This window comes from Pungitius pungitius, chromosome 13 (assembly GCF_949316345.1).
Source record: "Pungitius pungitius chromosome 13, fPunPun2.1, whole genome shotgun sequence".
Lineage (NCBI taxonomy): Eukaryota > Metazoa > Chordata > Actinopteri > Perciformes > Gasterosteidae > Pungitius > Pungitius pungitius.
This window is the reverse complement of record NC_084912.1, coordinates 9,225,916-9,247,505: the sequence shown is the minus strand read 5'-3', so window position 1 is coordinate 9,247,505 and position 21,590 is coordinate 9,225,916. Positions and strand designations below refer to the sequence as shown.

Genomic DNA, 21,590 nt, shown 5'->3' with positions numbered 1-21,590 from the left:
TTGCAGGAGGAAATATTTAGTGAGCAACACTTTCATTAAACTAATCACACTCATGCCATGAATAACGTATCCGTGACATTTTTGTAGCCTGCAAAATTAATATCACATTTTAAGATTTTTATTTGCTTTGATATATTGAGTCGAATTTCTGGAACACATCACAGCTTGGCTGTAACAATTTTGTGCAAAGCACATTTTAAAAAACATCTTTTCACCATGTAATTTCTTTGTGTATTGAAATACCATTATAAATCAAATATTTTTAAATGTACATTGTCCTGAATCAGTCGAGGACGTCTGCTCCCCTCAGAAACAAAAGAATGCGATTAGGAGGTTGCTGCATGACTCGCGTTGCTGCAATGCATCTGGGCAAATGGATCATACAAGGCTAACGGTACGCACACTCGCCCTGAACCACAACAACCTACAGCTTCTTTCTCGAGGTCTCTGCAGCACTGCAATGAAATGAAAAACGACAGACTACAGATAACTTGCTTTCTGGTGAGGACCATTAAAAAAATATTGCTTTAACCGTTTGGAATAGAAACTAATTGTATTAAACTAATCTTAAAAGCATTATACACTTTTGATCACTAACATTTTGGCAGAGGTTTACAGTGCCCCTTTTTGACAAAAAAAAATAAATAACAAGTAGGGTACAGATCTCCTTCAGGTGGATAAATACTGTATTGTGCGATTAAATCAATACAGCCCACAGTAAGCCATCTCCTCCCGTCTAGACACGCATGGGTCGTGTCCTAAAACAGTTCAAACTCTAAAAAACCACAGGTGATGAATGCCTGCAGTTGGCTCAAGTTAACATAAAACACACCTCATACAGTTTAGCTAAATTCAAACTCACTAAGTGAGATGTGCTTCAGGTGCCAGGTACACGCGTCATGCTTCTGCATTCAGTGAGTTCAGTTATTTTGCCAAAGTGTGTGACATTGCAACAACTAACACCTTCAGTATTAAGATCAAATGGGCACCCAAAATACAACAGACTGCTGCAGTCACAACACTTTTTTTCACGTGGTGGGGGGGGGATTTTTATCTGATACAGAAATAACTGATTACAGATGAGTGGAGACGGACGTCAGAGACTTTTGAAAGACAGTTAAAAAACAAACTGGTTTCACCTTTGATGGTCCGTCAGAAACATTCCCAGACGTTCAAGGTATGAGTCACACATTTTAGTATGTTAATAAACATACCATTTCTCACACACACAATAAGCAATTAAAGTCAATTTAGGAAGAGCAGCATGTTCTTCAGGCTTTCCTCTTTTTCTTCTGCATTTTCTTTCCAGACAGCGCCCCCTTCTGGGCTCCTCTCACCATGCCCTTGAACTGGCCCTGCAGTTTGGCTCGCTTTCTATAAACACAAAGAATGAAACAGGTTAGCATCCGACATGCTGGCAAACCAATTCTTTGTGAGAGTTTAGTTTATGAAGGTTACCTCCGATTGAGCTGGGCCTTCTTCAAAGGGATGTAAGCATACGGATCGTGTTTTCCTTTTTTCATCACGTCCCCTTTTCCCTTCTGAGAGTCGTAGGATGAAAGAACAGACATTCAGAGCCAACGCTTCTAAGGAACAACTCCTGCGGTGCCGTGTTTCTGCAAACTGTGAGACTCACCCGTGACTTGTAGTCAGCCCCCATGTCCTCTCTTCCTCCAAGGGGCCTGTGGATACCTGAGCCCCCGGCTGAGAGGAAATATGTGCTTATTAGTCACAATTCATGTACTAAAAAAAAGAAAAATGTGAACAAAGATAGTAACATGCCAGCATTCATCTAATTTTGTTTTTCCTGGTTACATTAATATAATTTGCGGTGCAAAATGTGGATTGAAGTATGACAGATGAATTTTGGGAACAAAATATAGCCTAATATTCATATGCATCTCTTTCGTCAGATTGTTAGTAAAACAAAGATATTCAGTTATTTTCCAAAGAGCAATATTGTCAACGGGGGAATTTGAATATCCAGTCCTACCTTTATATTTCTGCTGGGGTTGAACGTCCATGTCCTCATCAGAGTTGTGATCTTGGAACTTCCTTTTCTGTGCCCTCTTCTGAGGAGCAAATGTAGATGAATAAACAGCAATAAAAATTGTATATCCAACTATACAAGTACTTTGTCACATGCACTCACACTCTTGACTCCAGCCTCTTCTAGGATATCTTTCTTCTCCTCCTCATCTGTGGGACAAGTAGTAGGTCATTGTCACATTGGGTTCAGACATGAAGCAATGCACAACAGTTGTATTACAGGATTCCCATTACCATCGTGCTTTGCATCCTCCTCGTCATCCTCTCTAATGATCAGCCGTCCGTCCGATGTCACCTTGAAACCGTGCTCAACCTTGGCACTCTTTTTCATCGCTGGGTTGGTGGCTGAGAGACAACAATAACTCATGTTAACCTCCACAGGATAAAGATAAAATGTAATAACCCCAATTACAGCAACAAGTGCAAACAGTCAAAGTACACAAAACAAGATAACAAACAAGCAGTGGTAATAAACAACAAGAATCCAACATATATATGCAGAACTATTATAAGTGGTTGTATTGAACAGGTTTTCGGGGATACTGTGGTCTACTGGGAGCAGCAGAGCCTGACAGCCGCAGGAAGGAAAGACCAGCGGCACCCCTCCTTCACACACACTGGGGGTGAAGCAGCCGATGGCCGAGTGTCCTGCGCCGGGTTTTAGGTGTAGTCCAGCATCCCGTCTCCCACCACCTCCAGGGGATCCAGAAAGAGACCCAGCACACGGCCACTGCTTGTTCGGTCTCTTCCCGTCAGCTGCAGAGATGCTGCTGCACCAGAAGACCACCTTTTTTTGTTTGTCTGGATAAACACAAAACGCAGGCTCACCTAGCACTCTCTGGGAAACCTTGGGATCCAGGAAGTTCAGTGGTTCATCTTCCTCTCCTTCTTTGAGCCAGGCGCGAGCTTTTCGGGGTTTGACTCCTTTCTTCTGAGCATTGCGAGACTGTCCTTCATCCTCTGACATGTCACTGTCTGTCTCTGCAAGGATGTCCTCAATACTAAAGAAAAGAAAAAAAAGAAAATATTTTTTTGATCAGTGATTGGATAAATGGTTGGCTGAATGCAGAACGTTGTGGGGAAACAATACTATACTTTTGGCTCTTTGTTTTAGGTTCGTCAGCTTCACTGTCGGAGTCGTTCTGCTGCTCTGAAGCCAGTCTCTTCCTCTTGGTGCGAGCCTCAGCCTTGCGGATGTTTGCAAGGACCTTGTGGTGCTCCACAGGCAGCATGCTTTTCACCAACTCAAAACTGGAAAAACAGCAGATGATATGATACACTCCATGGTCACATGTTTTATTGATTGTTGCATTGATGTTATAATTTCCGAGAGGAGACTTCTTGAACCATCAAGACTTCCAGAGCAGAGGTGTCTGCATGCAAGTAGTGTCTGAATATGTCCAATCTATAACCTAAACCTTGATTCAACAACAATCAGTGTAGGAAGAGTCACTTGTGTTAAACAGCTGCTGGCATTACTAAACAAAGCGCCCCTTTTGTAAATGTTGGCATACTAATCAAATGAAAAAAATCATGTTAAATTTTTGTTCACTAGTAGCAAACAAACTGACATTACAACAAAATGATCAAATATCAATTCCCAATTTAGAACAGAAAGCTAAAATCTCAGTTTACTTAGAATATGATGAAAGAAATGTGCTACCCTGGTTCCACATCATGTGCCACAGGCCAAGAGATGCAAACGCCAAAGTAAAAGTAAGGAAGACCAGCACATACCCAAACTTCCGGATAAACTTTGTAAAGATGTTCTTCAGTTTGGTTCTGAAGTGCCTCCTCACGTCGTCTTTGATGTTCCCGACTCCCTCCATCTGAGGGTGACATCCGTCAGGAAGGAGGGCACAACAGTCTCTCGCAGTATAGTCTTAATAATGTCAATGCCTACCATGACAGTGGCATGAGATGCCAGCGTCTTGGGCTCCATGATGAAGAGGAGGACCTTGATGAAGCCCAAAGCTGCCTTGACTATCTCTCTGGTACGAGATGTCAGCAGCAGACACACGTTGTGCAGCAGCTCTTTCATAGTGGTCACATCTATAGCGTCTGCAGAAGAAGCACGATATGGAATCCAGTCCACAAATACAAGTATTTACAACACAAACAAGAAACTGGAAAGGCGACAGGCTTACCTTTATACTCAAACACCAGTCGAGTTAGCGCCAAAACTGTGCATGTGATCATAGTGACGGAGCCTGTGAGTCCCGCGTACACCAACACAAAGTACTTCTCCATGGCATCTGAAGCAGACAGAAAGACACCCTGTTCTAATACTGAAAAGAAAATGTGAGAAACTAGCATGCACACATACAAAACAGGAGTACGGTACCTTTAGTGTTCCCACAAAAGCGGACAAATGCGTTTCCCATCTCCACCAGCAGACTGTAGGCATTCTTACGCGCTCCTACAGACACCTCCTTGGTGCATATAATCACCTGAGGAAAAGAACAATCTCATCAAAAGGGTTTCTAGGGGTACTAAGTGGGTTTGTTTGCAAGGACTTATCTGTGTTTGTACCTCTGGCAGCAGCATTGTTATGAAGTCTTGGTGTTCTTCACCGAGGCTTTTCACTATGTGGATCAGACACTTCAGTCTTGGCTAAGAAAGAGCAAAACAATATAAATAGAGAGATACAATCTGACATCACCTGAAATAACGATTCCATCTCAAATCAGCTGTATTTACTAGATGTCTCCCTATGCAGCATTCTCACCCTCTTTGCTGGAGAGGAGGCGTTTTTCAGAGTCTCGAGCAGGACGACTTTCAGTGTTTCCAGATTAGCCACGACAAATGATCTGCACTCAGCGCTCTCTCCTCCGCACAGCTCCTCCAGCACCCGGTACGCCTTCTTCTGCATGCCTGGCTGTTTGGTCTGGGAAAAAAAGTTATTAAGAAAATTGATATTTTGGATCAAAACACATTTAATTAAGCTGGTAATGTTGTTAAGAACCAACTTTATACTCTTACCTCCAAATATGGCTTGATGAGCTCAAAGGTTTTAGTCATGGTGCCTTCATCTACAGAAGGAGCCATTGCAATTATAAGGTCCATTATTGACAGCCTGAGAAGTAGGGATGTCAGAGTAATTATTATAAAATATACCCCATTCTGAAATATGGAATAAACGGAAAAAGCCGTAGCCGTAAATGTATATTTAAATTCTACCTTGTGAACTCAGTGGTGTCAGCGCTGTTCAATCTGTCCGTGGCTTTTTGCAGGAAGGTGCGGATCATCTGAGGAGAATAGTTTTGATTAGTGATCCAGTGACCAGTTTTCGGCACCTCAATTCTGACTTACAAAAACAGTTAAATTGCGAAAACAAACATTTCACAGCAGTACGAGAGAAAACTGAACAGACCTGTGTGTCGGAGACAGTTAGGTAGACCTTGATGGTGTCTAGCACAGCCATCCTGTAAGTGCCGGCCTCTCCAGCTGCAGGCTGCTGACCGTACACATTGAAGAGGATGGGCAAGAAGTTCTTGGAGAAGCGGCCCACTTCAGCTTTTTCTTCCTCTACGGACATAAAGGAGACACAAAAAGGGTTTTGACTCGTTTAACTCAAATAAATAACAGCAGCAGTTTTTACATGTCGTGTTTTTCTCTTTGTGCGCGGCGTGCAGCTTCATACCAGTGGAGCAGCTCTTGTTGACAATCGTGCGCAGGGCCTGGCACACTGTGAGCCGCAGATCCGGCCGTTCATTAATAACCATACCGAGTGTGCGGGCAATGCCTTTGAAGGACGCCAGCAGGTCCACAGGACATGTACAGAAGCCCGGAAGCATGGTCCAAATCTGAAAGAAAAGTACAGGCATGACAACCCATTCACTGGAACTTTGTCTTCTGAATACAAAGTTGAAAACGTGTGTGTGTGTGTGTGTGTGTGTGTGTGTGTGTGTGTGTAGCTACCTGTATCTGTAATGTCTTGTAGACCCTGGACTCAAGTTTCTGCCCCACTTGATCCAATTCTTCAGCTACAGCACAAAATGTCATCAGTTAATAAACATGTAGTAAATACAGCGTCACAGTCTGACCCCTGAACGGGAGCCTTTTGCATATGTTTACCTCTCTGCTTGAGTGTAGAGGCCAGAGGGAGGAAGTAAGAAGTAAAGAAACCAAGGTTAGTGTTCTTCACATGATCTCGTATGACGGGGACCAGCCAACTGCGCGGAAACTCCAAGTCATCCCTAGTGGAAAAAACACCCAGTCAGTGAAACCAGAATAGTATCGAGACGTGCGTTCCCCAGCGTCTGTTGTCATGGTATTTGCACTTACTCGTAGCCAGTGATGTTGAGAGGCACAGCCCTCAGCACGACTTCCGGCCCCATGCTCTCTACAGCTCCTCCAACAGCCAGGTCTAACTCACCGCTGAAGGGGAAATGAGGGGTGGAGCGCAGGTCTGCCAGAGACTGCAGGGACTGTTGAAGGAGACAATACAAAGACTCAGGCAAAGATGCAACTCTCTCTACTCACAGTGATCCACAAAACCTTTTTTTGTGTCCATACCTTGGTCATGAGGGGGTGAGCGTGTTTCCCGGCTGCTCGGTAGAAGCAACCCAGGATCTGCAGCACGAATGGCCAGGACGCATGGAAGCGATAAGACAATCCTTCTTCTACAATACTGAAACACAGCCACAATTATCGTGATGAGCATTTACATGTAGCCTCTGCATAGAAAGAGGAAACTGGTATTAGTTGACAGCTCGGGAGCTTACCGAAACATTTTGCAGACATAGAAGGGGTTCCCTGCAGAGGCTGTGGCGGTGATCATTCCCATTTCCTCCATGTGAGGGGCAACACATTCAGTTACCAATGTCTGAAACAGATACAAAATTCACCAATAAGTTCCTCGCATTGCATAATTAGAAGGGACAAACCAGCTTTGTTAACTTGAGTTTCTTAAGGTTTCTCATTTTTTACCTTTAGTGTACTTGTGGCCGCTGCAACCACCTGCGTATGAGGCGACAACAGGCAGGACATCGCGGCAGAGAAGAGGCGAGGGAGGTGACCCAAACTCAGAGAACTCTGCAAACTACACAAAGACACTGTTGATCCTACTTGCTTGTCGGACTAGAAAACACGCAATTACATAGTAACAAAGAATGATTTTTGATTGTCTTGAAAGAAATCAGTTATTACCTAGCCAAGTAAACATGTGCTTTCTCCATGACAGCGAGCCAAGCAAGCAGAGGCTGCAAATCAGTCTCACTGGGCAGATAGTCGTACAGAGCCTGAGGATGAGAATCAACATATTAGCTTCCACAACACAACACATGATTTTCACTCATTTGTTTTGATTGTTTTCGCTCACCGTGATGATCTGGGCGGTGAGTTCTGGTGAGAGGTTTGAGGCATTTGGCTTCCCACTGAACAGCTTATGAAAGGCCTGCATGGCACTAGCGGTCACCAGCTACGGACAGAAACATAACTGACATGTTAAAAACTACACTTGAGTAACCACATAGACAAAGAAAAACGGTACATGGCTGCACTGATGAAGGTTTTTGTGCTCTTACCACATGGCTAAGTGTCATAACTCGCAGCAGAGTCTCACAGCAGGACTTGACAGCTCCTAGAGGAAATGTCCCCATTAACTCCTTCAGAAGACCTAGCACATGAAGTGTGGTGGTGTCCTCTTTGCTGCCTGAGGGGGAAACAAAAAGGTAAAACTACAACTTGCTGCACAACCACAAAATGTTATTAACTATTCCCACAGTAAGAAAAGCAACAAATTGTTGTCTTACCTCCTGCCTGTTCCATTTCTTTCATGCAAAACTTGGCTGTGGTGGCAGCAGCAGGGTGATGGATCGGGGCATTGTCTGCAAAGAGGAAGTCACTGCCTCTGAGAATGGAACAAACGCCTTGCTGTGCTGCCTTACGGACCTGAGAAGAAAAAGAGGACATGAACATTTTGCAATTTCAGCATCTTAAATCAACATGTAACACTTGTTAGCAGTTATTCAATAGGAGGGCGAGAAAGACCTTGGGCTTGCTGTGCACTGTGAAGCTGAGAAGTCCGTGGTACGCCTGAAGAGTAGATGGGTATGTCCAGACTGATGCATCTTGCTTCCTCAGCAAAGTGGCCAGGCAAGACAGGATCTAAAGATACAAAAATGAAACTCATCCTTGCTGCAGGTTGACAGTCAAATAAAAAGGCAAACAGAGAACAATCCACTTACCCATCTAAGGGCTGAGGCGGTCTCAAACATGGCCTGTTTTGACATGACGTCCATCAGAGCCTTGGTGGTGTCCGAGAACTTAGACATGAGCACCGGAGTAGGAACACTGGTAAACACAAAAGGACCAATACTTTAACCTGTTATTTTGTGTGACCTTAACATGTTTCTGTTTTGGCGAAAAAAAGTTGAAGTCTAACCGTTTCATGACGAGGTTGAGAAGGTACCCAACAGCAGCCTGAGACTCTGCTGAATCAACAACTTCCAGTGTTGTCATCTACAGAAAGGAAAGAGCATTTACAAACACATTACAAATTACATGCCAGGCCTCACCACAAGGGATTTAGTAATGCTTTGTAATGTTTTTTGTTTTGTGTATTCAATGTCAGCACTCACCAATGCAGCAAAGTACTCAGTTTCGGTCTCCTTCCCTCCTTGACCACGGATCACTTCAGTAACCGCTGCCAACACTGCACAAATCTGTGAGGCACATTATTGTTACATCTACAGGAAATCACAGCGTCTTGGATTTCTTCAAATAGATTTTTGATGGTGGTATAATGTTACCTCTTTGTGAGACGCTGAATTGGACTCCCAGTAGCGCTGCACCTTTCTGAAGGTCAGGTTTGAGCAGTCCGACAGGCCGCTGAGGAAGGTGCCTGCGGTCCTTTCTGAAAACGCTTCATCTGGCTCCTCTTCCATACAGGCATCTTTACGGCCACCGAGCTCCAGGGGACCTGTCTGCAGATCATTGTGTAGCTTAAGAGCATCAACCGTTAGGTCGCTCTTTCCTGTGTGGAAAAAGGACAGAGAGGCACAACATTACAAAACGGACATGATAGGGTTCCACATGCACACACCATTTCATGACAATGCATATCAACAATGATCATAAAAGTATAGTCAGAACAAAAAAAAAACCTTTGAAGGATATGCATAGTAAATTTGAGGGAACAAAGTATGCATTTCATATGCTGATGATTAGCCTGAAGGCAAGAGGCGCCCTAAAACAAGGATGAATTGATGACTGGTGCTGCACAATCTCAGCAGAGCATCGCCAAGCAGGGTAACAAGGCCTGCCTCATGATGTCTTTGGGTTAACTTTATATTCAACAACAGCCGTGACTTAACGCCCAAACACTAGATACATATGACGACATAATAGTTGACCATCTATGGATAGACTACTAAAATAGCTAACCGTTGGAATGTAAATGTTCTCCTAAATACATTTAAAATCAAATTACGCAACACGTTTATTATTAATGTCAGCACTGTTAATTTCAGAACAATGAGATGCCCTGTAAATCAGCATAAATGGAGTCATAATTTATCATCAGTTAGAAATAGTCGTTCACAGCCACAAACACAGCAGTTGTTTTCATGTAATTAATACAGACAACGTCACTGGCTGGCACGTTGTTACACCTGCCACTAGACAGAAAGATAAGGAGTAAGATTTCCTATTGCCAACTGTATTGGGGTTTCAGTCGGACATTTAATGGCACAGCATAGAAAGTTAGCCTGGGCAGCTCAATGTTAAATGGCTGACGGTAGCTAGGTCCCTGTTAGCACTAGCCGCGGACCCACGTGTAACGTTGATTGGGAGCTTACCGGTGGGTCGGCTGAAGAAGCGACTTTTAGCAGCCTCCCGGAAACGACTCGTCTGTGGGTTTGAGTCGCTACTGTGTCCTTTCTTCCACCGTTTGAGTTTAGAACCCGTTCCAGCTCGAAGTTTCCCCGATTTGACCATTGTCGGGTTTGAAAACAGTGCCCGTACCCCAACTTTCTGCGCAGCTCCGGTGTATGCTGTCGCATACCTAATTACGTCACGGGCTTTACTCACGTCACGTGTCTGAAAAAGCCGGCGCCGATGTTTCTTGGCCGGTAGATGTCACAAAACATTCACAAAAAAAATGTAAAAAATCAATGTATGCTAAGCGACCATTATCTGCCGAGATGCGTAGTGTCTTATAATCAGGAAACTGGTTTTAAATGTACTATATTTATTGACAATTTATCCAAGTACAGTGAGCATCATATTGTACAGAAGACTACAGTATCTTTTTGGAGTGATACCATAAAAAACAAACCTCATCATCTCTTATTAGCTTTTACAAAGGTGCTTTCATAACACCCCGTTTCTTAATAACAGATATACAGGTGTGAATTGAAAATGTAGTGTGCACGTAGGTACCAAACAACACATATGGAAACAGATATTTACATTTTTATTTTTTGCTACATTTTTTTTGCCAACATCGTTTTGATTCTCAACTGACATCTGTCAAAAAAAGAGGAATGTATTTTCATTCTTCTGAACCTCAGGTGAACCATGTTCAGTTGAAGCACAAGTACAAACACAACAAGGAGGGGACCCGTTTAAACAATAGAATTGTGAGTTGATATCCACAAAAACAAGACTGTAAGACACTGGGATGTGCATTTTAGGACTGTACTGCTAATCTAAAGTGTTTCAGTGCTTTTAAATATTCTTACTTCATTTGGAAAAAGTAAAACATACAAAAAGGAGCAATATAAAAGCAGTAATTTGTTATATAAAAATGTACACAAAATCCACTGCAATGATTTCAAGCCCTACTTCTGCCCCCCTTCTCTGGCACGTCTTTTATATGTTCCTCTCACCAAAGCCCACTCTCTCACTAATCAGTTTACTACGACAGGAGAGTTCATATTAAGAATCACTTGCACGACAAAGTCCTTCTGGATCTTGGCGTCTTGAAGACGAGTCTTGTCAGTCAGGAGCTTCCCGGAAAAGAACCACCTCTGGCGTGAAATGCAAATTTCTTCCTGTTTTTCCAATTGTTTCTTTAGCTCAGCGATGGAGTCTGCCATGCTGGCAGTTAGACGCAAATCCTTGCCTGAGAAAAAAAACAAATAAATAGGGTTGAAACTTATTTCTAAACAGACTGTGAGAAACTGAACATTTCTCACTGAAAATGTCCTAGGAATTATAAATTATTCTGCACCACAGATGCTTTCAGTTTGCCCACTCGTTGTTCAGTTGTTTTGTCAAATTGATCTCATTTATCTTTATGTATATATTGTAAGTCATACATTTTTGTTTGTTTTTTACCTGTTGACAATCGAACCCGCAGCTGGAACTCTTGTCTGCACGGGGGCGGTTGAGCTTGTTTTTGAGCGGAGTCGGAGACTTTGCTCTCACTGGACGTTTCAGAGATTAGATTGACAGGCGGGGCTAATGTGTAGGCCGGGAGCTGGTAGCGATTGCCCAGTTCATCGTAACTCTCCGTGAGGGAACCTGCGGAGGAAAAAAAGGGACTTTATAAACACTTGTTTCTCAAAATATTTCTGCCAGGAACAGTAACTAATGCAAACTAAAAAATATAAAAAACTTCTTTATTCATGAGTACACATTTCAATTATATTTATTTACCTTTACATCAATACTATTGTCCTTAAACCATACATACCTAAAAGCAAAAGCACTTATGTGTGCGAGTAGATAGATATGCTAGAACAGAGTAGTAACTCTGCCATGGCTTTGTGTGCACTAATCCATTCACAGAGGTCACGCAGCACTGTGCCTCTTATGTAACTATTACAGCAATAATCTCTGAACAACTGATGCATGGCATTCTGAAAACATTTTGAAAACACAGAGTTTATGCATTTGGTGTGGGAGTTCCATGACATGTAGAGCTCAGGATTGCTAGCTAGATGAAGCACACTGACCCACATCAGAGGGCCCTTGCGTTTTTGTGTGTGTGTGTGTGTGGGGGGGAGGGGGGGATGTTCATACCATGGGGAACAGTAATGCAGGCTCCATCCACTATTGCCTGTGCTAGCTCCAGGTCATTGCACTCTGCAGCCAGGGCTGCTGCTCTGAGTGCGTCCCAAATCTCTTTTCGTCCATCAAAGGCAGGAGCCGTATCCCAAAACTCATCCCGCTTACTCCTCAGCTGGCCCTCCGTCATCGGGTACTCACTCTTCCACTTTGGACGCTCCTTCTTGAGGGGCTCATTACGTCCTAAAAAGGAAATATCAAGGCAGAGTTCAGTCAGATCCATGAACCTTTTCATAAGGGCTTTGCTCTGCTGGACAGTCGTGGAAACAACTTTTAGTTTTTAAAAAGGTAGCTGGAATTTCAGCAACTTTATACACATATGGCTGCAGCTTCATTAGTTATTAGGCACACTGCTATAAAATGGACAGATCTTCAAGAATATCTCATGCACGTGTGAGTCTTGAGAATTATTTTGTGTAATTTAAATGCTACTAACATACATGTATATTGCCCTAAGCAGAGCGATTATTTCTGACAAACCACTTTTTACCTCATTAATATTCTTATTAAAAAAACTTTTATATGAGAAGAAATTCCCCAATATAACACATTGTGGAAGATAAATGCTTCAAATGTATTTTAAAGTTATTGTTTCATGTACACTGGTGAGGTCAGACAAGAAAAAGGAGGCTCATTAAAATGCACAATGTCTAAACCCACTTGAATACTTTTTCTTCAACAAGCCTCCTTTGCCTCTCCTTTGTCTCCTTTGCTAGATACGCTTATTAAATAAATGCTCTTTGTCCAAACTCAGACGACACAGAAAAACATCCACTTTATACTGCAAGTATGTCAATGATGGCACATACATAGTATCCACTGTACCAGCATACCAAGAAGGTAGATTTGATGCACAGTGGCAGGAGATTCGAAGAGATTATTTATAGTGTTGTGGATTACTGCAGGGACTAGTAACACGTGAGCGCTGATGCAGTCACACACATTGTGGATTACAGGCAGTAATCAGGCTCCACACAACACGATTTATCTGCCCCTATCCCATAAGGCATTAGTTGGAGAGATGAGCGCTCTCTGGCCAATGAAAGCAAGCAGAAATACTCGGGAACTATTACAAGTCTAAAAGCTAAAGCAAACTTAACATATAAAACACAAAGCTTCTACAAAGAAATTATTACACCAAGCATCACTGCAGTCATTTACTGTATATATTGTGATGGGAAACGTTTCAAAACAATTATACATGTCTGTATTTGTTCATTTACTTGGGCATGAAGTGCCATGTCCCAGAATTGAAGAATGTTATTAATAATGCAGCCCAACATCAAACAATAAATGTCACACCGTGACCTTTAACGAGGAGTTTCAGGTTTCCAGTTTGGATTTATACACATTGTATTTTATGTATGAATCAGAATAACTCTCAGAAGTTAAAAACGTACACAAGTTAAAATTGTTTTATTTACTTTTTAGTTTATTACATATTACTAATAAAGACAAAGATTTAATATCCAACATTCAAAATATAAAATGTGTTTTCTAGCTTCCATTTTCACTTTTGTTGTTGTGGACAAGCAGCAAAGGACTGCATTAACATGGCAACAACATGGCCAACAGCATAACTAAACCAAACATGCTTAATTTGAGCTCAACCTAACATACAAAACATTACTGTGGGCACTTTTTTGGTTTGGTTCTGTGTTACGGTATAAACTATTTTATCCACCTTCTTGTGAGTCGGTGAACTCTTTACAGTATAGAATGAGGCTAAAGTCTATTTTCTTCACTTTTAAACATTTCTGGTGGATCGTAAGACCACTAACAAAGTCGTACCCAAATAGAAATCAACTCTTCTTCTGTTATGTAAACAGAACAAGTCAGAAACACCAGCCTCAAGGTCAATAAGCCAAAAGTCATCAGTAAACATCAGCGCTGCAACCCTAACGGAATTAAATCAGTTTCACATCTCCATCAAAGAAACACTAATGTAAACTTTTCTGAGAACGACTGCATTTCAGTGACAGGCTGCAATGTGGATGCTGCCAGTCCTTTGTTTTTCATGTATTTTCCACCTTTCATCTACAGTATACATCATTTGTTGAACCAAAAAAAAGTCAACGAATTCGGACAGCACAGGTCATTTGAACTCAACACGCACACAAAATAAACAAATTATGTAACAACAGCGCACACGTGAAAACATGAAGCCTTTCAGCCCACAACTGTATACTTACTTTTCAGCAAAATCCTAAAGGGTGTGTTTGGCGCTTGATAGTAGTTGTATTCCCTGGAGTTGGGTACTCCCATAGCTGTTTTTACTTTGAGGTTTTGATTTGATTCAGTTCAAAGTCTGCCTGAATGACCAAAAAGACAACAACCCCGAGGACGAGGACAGCCCGGCTGGGTCCAACCAGCTTGTTGCCACAGGTGTCTCAATTGAGAAGGCAGCCACCGAGTCAATGAGAACCCTCCACTCCAGACCTCAGATAACAGTCTTGCATGTCCCCTGATGACTTTAAAATGACGACACTCCTTCCATTTAAATTCCTTCCAATAAAAAATACTTAAAAGCCTCAAAATACCACAGGGTCAGTTAATTGACAGAGGTTCAATAGGTGGGGAGAGTGAGTTTGTTGTTCTAGCCAAGCTCGCTTCTTTAGGTGTAATCCTATTAGGAGACAGGATAGAAATATCCAAATGCAGCATACTAAACCTATTAACAGACAATAAAGCCCCGTCAGGCCATTACAGGAGAAGCTGCTGTACTTGAGGATTGCTTTTCTTTTGTGAACGCATACGTTTCTCAGATGCTGCATTTTCTCAATTTATAGGCGGCAGGTTCCAAAGGCCTTCTGTGTTTGTATCTGATAAAAGCAGGTCTGAGCGTGTGAACGTGAGAACATGATGAACCTGCTGCTGCTGCTCCATGCATAATGTAGGACTATCCAGCTGAGTGCACTGCCACTTTCTTTCCAACACTATTGAATCGTGCGCTGGTCCTCGGCAAAGTTTAGACTAAGCCGCGAGGCCTTAAACAATAAACACCTGAGACAGACAGGAAGCTCTCAGACAGAGACATGTGTCATTGCAACAGGGGTGTGGCTAGAAATCCCATGCCAAAACCTGCATTTCCTCATAAACACATTCATTGTTGAGGCTGTATCTTGCCTGATATAATTATATGTCTCATGTAACATAGGATGGGTACTATATAACACAACATTTAAACACATCTGATCTAAGGGAACAAGGTCCTTTAGAAAAGGTGCAGGTCTCTCATACTCCTTTCATCTCACTTGCGACAGCACTCAAAGGACTTACTCAAACGGATATCCCCATCAATGTTTACCTTAATTGCATTTGCGCAGCACTGTTTCTAAAGAATTCACATGGGTGCAACCCAACGTGTTACCAGCTCTTACCTCCACGTTTTTTGCTTCTTGTCGAGCTTCGGGCACTCCCTTGTCCATCCATGCTACTCCTCCCCACACAGCCTCCCATCACTGTCCCTGGGATCAACACCAAGGAGCAAAGGCTTCAGTCCAGCGACATAATCGCTAAATAAATGTATACCTGAACACGTCGGATGATTACAAAACGGATTGCCTTATATGAAAAACATCATCAGGGAATAATGCCAGCTCAGCACTCCTTGTTCCTGTGAGGTCAGCTGCGATGTTTACGTCACGTGTACTGCCAGCTGACAAAAGGGGCACGCGCCTGAATCGTGTGCAGACGTCGCTCGTTTTAAAAAATATATTTTTTTAATGTGTTTTTACACGCTGGGAATTTGTGTCAGCTGTGGCATTTTAAACACGAACAATAAGTCCTGTTTTTTTATTTGCTATCATTTATTTTTCCAACAAAGCATGTGCCTATTTTCGCCTACCCGAAATCCAGTCTGTTAAATGATGCATTCGTCTGTAGTTTGCTTGCCACATCCGAACTTCCAAGCTTCCAAGTGAAGTGTTCCCCCCCGGAGGCTCCGATGAGCAGGTGACGCGAGTCGGCGAGTTGACGGACCGATACGCAGGCTGCAGGCGGGCTGGTGAGCGGTCCGACCCTGCAGAGCCTCCAGGAAAATCTCAACGGGGGGTCCAAAAGAATACAGGCATCAATTTCTGTAGTCCCCCACAGTCATGATAAATGCACCTCACCCACACAATCCGTTTGCGCCGGTCCAGATAAATAAGTCGGGAATCAAATCCTTATCTGTCTTTGCGCATGCGCAGTTTATATCAAGTCTTCCGTGTTGCTTCTCAATTTACCAGAATAAAACTCGGGATTGAGAGAGGCTGTCTGTCAATAATACTGCGATTAGAAATTAGTACTCGTTTGAAAAAACAAGTAGAATTTTGAAATAATAAATCCCGATGGACTTAATAAGGACAACAATGACAAAGACATTTTACGTGTTATTGTACAAAGTAAATTCCTATTGTACTGTGTCGTTGACAGGGATTTTACTCTGAAATGCCAAGCGGAAGCATAGCGGTATAAACTTTTTTTTAAATATCTTGATAAAATAAGATAAAAACTCACGCGTGGTGGAGTTGTATTTATATGATTTATGGATTGAGAAATCAACGGATGTTGCTGTTAATTCAGTTTATTTTCAGATTGTTTCTATATGAGTATTTTTATATGTTGGAACACTACAGTTGGAATCTAGATTATCTAGATTATGCTAAATTAAATTACAATCATGTAAAACACAAACCTACGTAAGCAAAAACAAGTTATTGTTAACATGCAGGGAAGTGTTAAAATTACTATTTAAAAAGGCTAATGCACCCTAATTATGCCAATTGATGATGACCTCCTAAAATTAACCTAAGTGATATATTGTGGAAAAACTACAGGGTACTTTCATTGTCTTCTAAATGATTATCATGACCAAAAATACTGACACGCTTGTTTAGGTGTGCACGTTTGCTTGTGCAGTCTGTTCGAGACAGAGTGGGGGATGTGATGAGCAGGAGGAGAGAGGGCTGCGAACATTTCAAATCCGATATCATCCCTTAATCTGCAAATCTTTCTCTAGCGTTCACCGTTTATCTGACGAGATTGTCATTGCTGTTTGTCAAACATCAAATATATGTCTTGGAAATAGTTTAATGCCAGTAGGATTTTGCTGAAATTGGAGGGAAATGTTTCTACCATCTACTCCTGCTCATTTGCTTTCATATTTAAGCATTGCTGTCCCTGTGGCTGTTTGTTATGATGGAATATATTCATATGATTCTGCAGATCAATTCTGCATCTCAATTAATCCTTCCTGACAAGGAAATTATTCTCTGGGTATGGCTAAATAAGCAAAACCTTTGATTTGTCAGTAGTGTAAAGTAAACCTTGACAAGAACTGAATGCCATAATTGACAGCTATATACAGTATATATGACTCCTTAAAATTCCAGTGAATATTTATATTTTTTGGAAAGAGTTCAAAATAGAAATATGTAATCTGTGTGTGTAAAAACAGAATGGTGAAATCTGAACAAAGCTATTTATAAAGATTTATTAACTTAACAGGTAAAAAAAATACAGATAAATAACACATTATCCTGGTCCCGCAGTTTTACACAGCTCAAAGTCAAGTAAAACCGGTTTGCAAAACCCATTAAAGAACAAACCATCCATGACACATTGCCTCTTGCACTGATGAGAAATATAGATGTAAACCATGAGCAATGTCACAGCAACTTTTAGAGGTAATGGACGCTGATATGTTCCCATTTCTTCAGCTGTCTGAAGCCACCATAGAGGAATCCTAACCGCCAACCAGATCAAATGACCAGGTTGAGTTGGAAACAGCAAAATCTGCTGACATTAGGCTACAACTATGCCTGAGTCGAGCCTGTCATACAGGTATTAAGTCCTTTTTAACAGGGAAGACATCCCATTGCAAACCATCTCCAAGTGGGGCGTGTCCAGAGGGAAGCAGAACACGCGTCAACCAGTGACTAGAGAGAGAAATCAAGCAAAACAAGTTAAAAGAAAGACAATGCAGCATTGATAATGAGTGAAACTGCTTTAACCTCAGAGACACACCTTGTCTTCTCCACGCCCAAGAAGATCTTCCAGTTATTCAGCCTGCCATGGTTAAAGGGGTTTCTGTAAACCTGGGAAGAAAAGGCAAAGGAGCTTTTAAACATCTGTTTTACGGCCTTTGTCCTTTAATTTATTTTAATTTAACCTGAAATATTTTATACTTGTGAAATATCCAACATGCTCACCCCTCCTCGTTTGACAACTCGATTTCTTTCTTTGCTGTTGATGTGTCTCTCGATGCTGGTCTCCCCTCTGGATATGAGGACTGCATGCCAAAGGGTCAGAGATCCCAGGGCCACTGCCACAGTGCTAACAGAACCAAACAATTAGTGTCCTTGGAAAACTTCTGATGATGAAATTTGGCAAAGAAGCAACAGTATTATTAAACAGCTCGTGCAAACATTCTTGTGGTCGAGTATGCATAATGCATACTTAAGTGGGTAATTTGTCCAGTGTGAACACACACAAAAGAAAAAAACATGCTTTGAATTAGTTTGCACAGACTGTGAAAAGGTAGGTGGCATAGTCCAACAGGATGTGGGGCAGGTAGCAACGTAAATGTAGTTTTACCTGGTAAGCACCCACATGTAGATGATGCTCTTGTGAATCAGCTTTTCCTTAAAGGTATGCGGAGGTGCAGATGTCTGGTAGTTGGTCTTGACAGAAAATTTAAAAAAAATACATAACTAAGAGATAAAAAAAAACACACTAACACACAACTTATTATATTGCGTGTGAACTTTTGAAAGTACCTGACCAGGGGGTAGAAGCCCTATGAGAACTCCCATCCCTGTGACTGGTACCCCAGGCTTTTCCACATCCAGATGCTTGAAGCGCTAATGGAACAGCCCGAATACACAAACCCAAGTGTCAAAAGACAGAAACAAGGTCAGTAAGCATCCTTAAAACCCAGCAAAGAAAAAGACACCAGACATGTAGGAAAAGTAACAGACAGAACCCAACAAGTCAGAAGAGACACCAGCGGACAACAAGGCGGTGCCAGCTTGAGCCCTCTCACCTCAATAGCACTGTACGCCTCTATGAACAGGTCTCTGCCACTGATGCTACAGTACACACAGCCCACGGCCAGTGCAACGCAGAAGGAGAAGAAATAACGGTGGTTAAAATGGCCAACGCAGTTATTCAGCCAGGCTGAGATGCTGACATTAAGGAAAACCACCATCTTTTAATAGTCATATGTTTAAAAAAAAAATGATGTGAGCACAAAGGATACGACAGTGATGGTCCATCTTTAGGATGCACCTGCAAAAGGAATAAGAAAATGTTCAGTTTGAAAGCTACAAATGTGATTTTGGGAGGGTTTTCCTTGCTATGAGGCTATGGCCCGAAAAAAAAACATCCCTGGAAATCAATTACATTCCACTGAGCAGTCGCAGAGATCTTTGTAGGCGAGACATTTCTGAAGACTGGTCAATCAAATAACAGCACAACATGATTCAGATCAGATTTTCTATTTTAAATTAGCCTGACAGCCTTAACCTGCAAAAAGGGAGCAATACAGTAGAAAAACATTGATGGATTATTCTCTGCATAAACTGGTTAATGAATTGAACAACTTCTATGACTGGAGACCAACCAGTAACTTACTCACGTACTCTCTTTTACTAAACGTATAAGCTGAGATAGATTTCATGAGATCAAGAAACCACTTTGACTCACCTGTTGCAGATACCACAGTGGTGTGTTCTTGCTGGTTTGGGAATGATGCACTTTTTGCAAACTGCCACAAACGGACTGCTGTTTTTTTCCTGTTTGAAAGAAGGCATTTCCTTGCATTAATAAATATACATTTCAATCAACGCCAGATTGATAAACTTTTTTGTGGTTGTGTACTTGATATCTTACCGTCGGGGGGGACCCAGGGGAAGTCGTGATCGCCTTGTAGTAATGGAAAATGATCATGACCATGTTCCAGTGTCCATAACAAACGTGCCAAGCAATCCATGGAGGAGAGTATGTACGAAAGATCATAGGCAGTAGGATCAGATACGCTATTACCAAAATGGAGCCGGTCAGTATCACCACCAGACAAACAAACACCTGGAGGAAAACAAAGAGCTTTCTTCAGAGGAAAACCTTTAAAACACCTGTAACTAATCAACTATTCAAACACTCACCGTGCCAAACCAGCGTGTGACGTAGTCCACGGTCCAAAACACCGGCTCAAAGACAGAGTCGAAAACCACATCAGAGTCTGTAAGGGAGCTGAAGTACAAGGACTGCACCAGCAGTCTGATGTATGCCCATATTTCCCTAATCCACAGAGGCAAGGTGTTCTTTCCTCTCCTGGCGCATGACCTGATCCGCACGCACCGTAGCAGGTGGAGCATTGAGCTGGAACACCACCGCATTCTACATCTGAAATATGCACACACCTATGAGAGAAGATAAAGAAGTTCAGGAAAAGGGTACAAAAAAATACAGCAAATGACACAAATCCACTTAAAAGCAAAAGGACACAGTGTGTCCTGGACCTTCTATCCAATGTAGGGCTGCAATTATCACATCATCTTTACGCAAGTTCCTCGTTTTGATTAATGGTTTCTATAAAATGCACAAATACAGTGCCACTCCTAAAGCCCAATATGCTTTTTTTAAAATTTGACAAACCACCGCTAAACCCTAGAGAAAAGAAGCTCATCTAACCGGACAACGGTCTGCATTTAAACTTGAAAAAAGGAAATTACAATCATGAATCAGTTAGACCCATCGCCTCAGCTCTTAACTGACGTTAATCCAGTACACCATATCAAACTTACCAAGCGCTGCAGTTGAGAGCCGGTGAACTTGGATGTTTTAGCGGTTGAACTTTTTCTATAACTCACCATGTCCGTTTGTGCCAAGTGACACTAACCAGATGGGGGGGAAAAAAGACCGTTCTCTCGTGAATCTAATTGAAATATTGTGACAACGGTACAAACGTGTATGAAGGAGAAGACGGTTGTTTAAACCGTCAAAAGCCTATCCTTAGTTTGCTTTACTGCATTCCTGACGAGGTGGAGTCAGGGTGGACCTTTTTGGCTTTGTGTTTGTTGCAGAAACGCGCGAGGAGCAGTGGCCTGAGGCAGAGGGGACACTTGACAGCAGCATTCAGGCTCACAGCACCGGACACAGCTAGGCTATGTAAAGACCATTGCGATGCAACTAGGCACGCTTTGGCGTTATGACAGCCTGGACATGTGATGTGTCCATAATGCACATGGCTGTGGTCGGTTTTTATCGAATCCTAACGCTCCAAAATCCCTTTTGTTTACCCCAGTGTTTTCCCATACAAACACACAACGCCGCGTGCCGCGCTCTTATAGCCAGATTTTCAGGGGAATACTCACTTTTCTAAGAAGGCCAAAAACCTGCCGAAACACCCGCTGTCTCCGACATTTTCAAAAATAAGGAAAAAGGAGCGAAAAAAAGCAGTATCGGGGACCTTCTGCGATAGTTAAGACCTAAATCCTGATCCGTAGTTAGTGCGCGTGCGCCGGAACTGCGGAGAAATG

The 21,590-nt window shown here is 42.2% G+C and overlaps 3 protein-coding genes across 9 annotated transcripts; all 3 read right to left on the bottom strand.

Moving 5' to 3' along the window:
- Nucleotides 1–102: 102 nt before the first annotated feature.
- On the bottom strand, nucleotides 103–10,078 carry rrp12 (ribosomal RNA processing 12 homolog). The gene is made up of 34 exons (XM_037464942.2): nucleotides 9,852–10,078; nucleotides 8,805–9,028; nucleotides 8,634–8,717; nucleotides 8,438–8,514; nucleotides 8,241–8,346; nucleotides 8,044–8,160; nucleotides 7,806–7,944; nucleotides 7,578–7,705; nucleotides 7,373–7,471; nucleotides 7,201–7,292; nucleotides 6,982–7,093; nucleotides 6,777–6,877; nucleotides 6,568–6,682; nucleotides 6,337–6,479; nucleotides 6,127–6,248; nucleotides 5,971–6,035; nucleotides 5,693–5,855; nucleotides 5,423–5,577; nucleotides 5,230–5,297; nucleotides 5,032–5,125; nucleotides 4,778–4,936; nucleotides 4,582–4,662; nucleotides 4,394–4,499; nucleotides 4,197–4,304; nucleotides 3,953–4,110; nucleotides 3,787–3,878; nucleotides 3,145–3,300; nucleotides 2,878–3,050; nucleotides 2,284–2,394; nucleotides 2,153–2,199; nucleotides 1,994–2,072; nucleotides 1,637–1,704; nucleotides 1,459–1,541; nucleotides 103–1,374 (listed from the first exon to the last, which is right to left on the bottom strand). The coding sequence occupies exons 1-34, from the start codon at nucleotides 9,988–9,990 to the stop codon at nucleotides 1,272–1,274; spliced, it is 3,867 nt and encodes a 1,288-aa protein (XP_037320839.2). The 5' UTR covers nucleotides 9,991–10,078; the 3' UTR covers nucleotides 103–1,271.
- A 162-nt stretch (nucleotides 10,079–10,240) lies between these two features.
- Nucleotides 10,241–16,253, bottom strand: ubtd1a (ubiquitin domain containing 1a). 2 transcript variants are annotated; one of them, XM_037466415.2, is made up of 5 exons: nucleotides 15,914–16,253; nucleotides 15,447–15,533; nucleotides 12,022–12,249; nucleotides 11,335–11,520; nucleotides 10,242–11,119 (listed from the first exon to the last, which is right to left on the bottom strand). In XM_037466415.2, the coding sequence occupies exons 1-5, from the start codon at nucleotides 15,963–15,965 to the stop codon at nucleotides 10,905–10,907; spliced, it is 768 nt and encodes a 255-aa protein (XP_037322312.1). In that variant the 5' UTR covers nucleotides 15,966–16,253; the 3' UTR covers nucleotides 10,242–10,904. The 2 variants fall into 2 exon arrangements, with proteins under 2 accessions (XP_037322314.1, XP_037322312.1); XM_037466417.2 differs by lacking the exons at nucleotides 15,447–15,533; nucleotides 15,914–16,253 and adding an exon at nucleotides 14,259–15,403 and having other exon boundaries at nucleotides 10,241–11,119.
- Nucleotides 16,254–17,522: 1,269 nt separating this feature from the next.
- On the bottom strand, nucleotides 17,523–21,572 carry zdhhc16a (zinc finger DHHC-type palmitoyltransferase 16a). Of its 6 annotated transcripts, XM_037466212.2 has the most exons (12): nucleotides 21,426–21,545; nucleotides 20,856–20,945; nucleotides 20,214–20,471; nucleotides 19,942–20,136; nucleotides 19,756–19,844; nucleotides 19,310–19,338; nucleotides 19,094–19,227; nucleotides 18,828–18,911; nucleotides 18,646–18,731; nucleotides 18,261–18,384; nucleotides 18,076–18,146; nucleotides 17,523–17,987 (listed from the first exon to the last, which is right to left on the bottom strand). In XM_037466212.2, exons 2-12 carry the CDS (start codon nucleotides 20,922–20,924, stop codon nucleotides 17,885–17,887), a joined length of 1,242 nt encoding a protein of 413 aa, XP_037322109.2. In that variant the 5' UTR covers nucleotides 20,925–20,945; nucleotides 21,426–21,545; the 3' UTR covers nucleotides 17,523–17,884. The 6 variants fall into 6 exon arrangements, with proteins under 6 accessions (XP_037322109.2, XP_037322112.2, XP_062422633.1 ...); XM_037466215.2 differs by lacking the exon at nucleotides 20,856–20,945 and having other exon boundaries at nucleotides 21,426–21,572; XM_062566649.1 differs by lacking the exon at nucleotides 20,856–20,945 and having other exon boundaries at nucleotides 20,214–20,454; nucleotides 21,426–21,544.
- Between the last annotated feature and the right edge of the window lie 18 nt (nucleotides 21,573–21,590).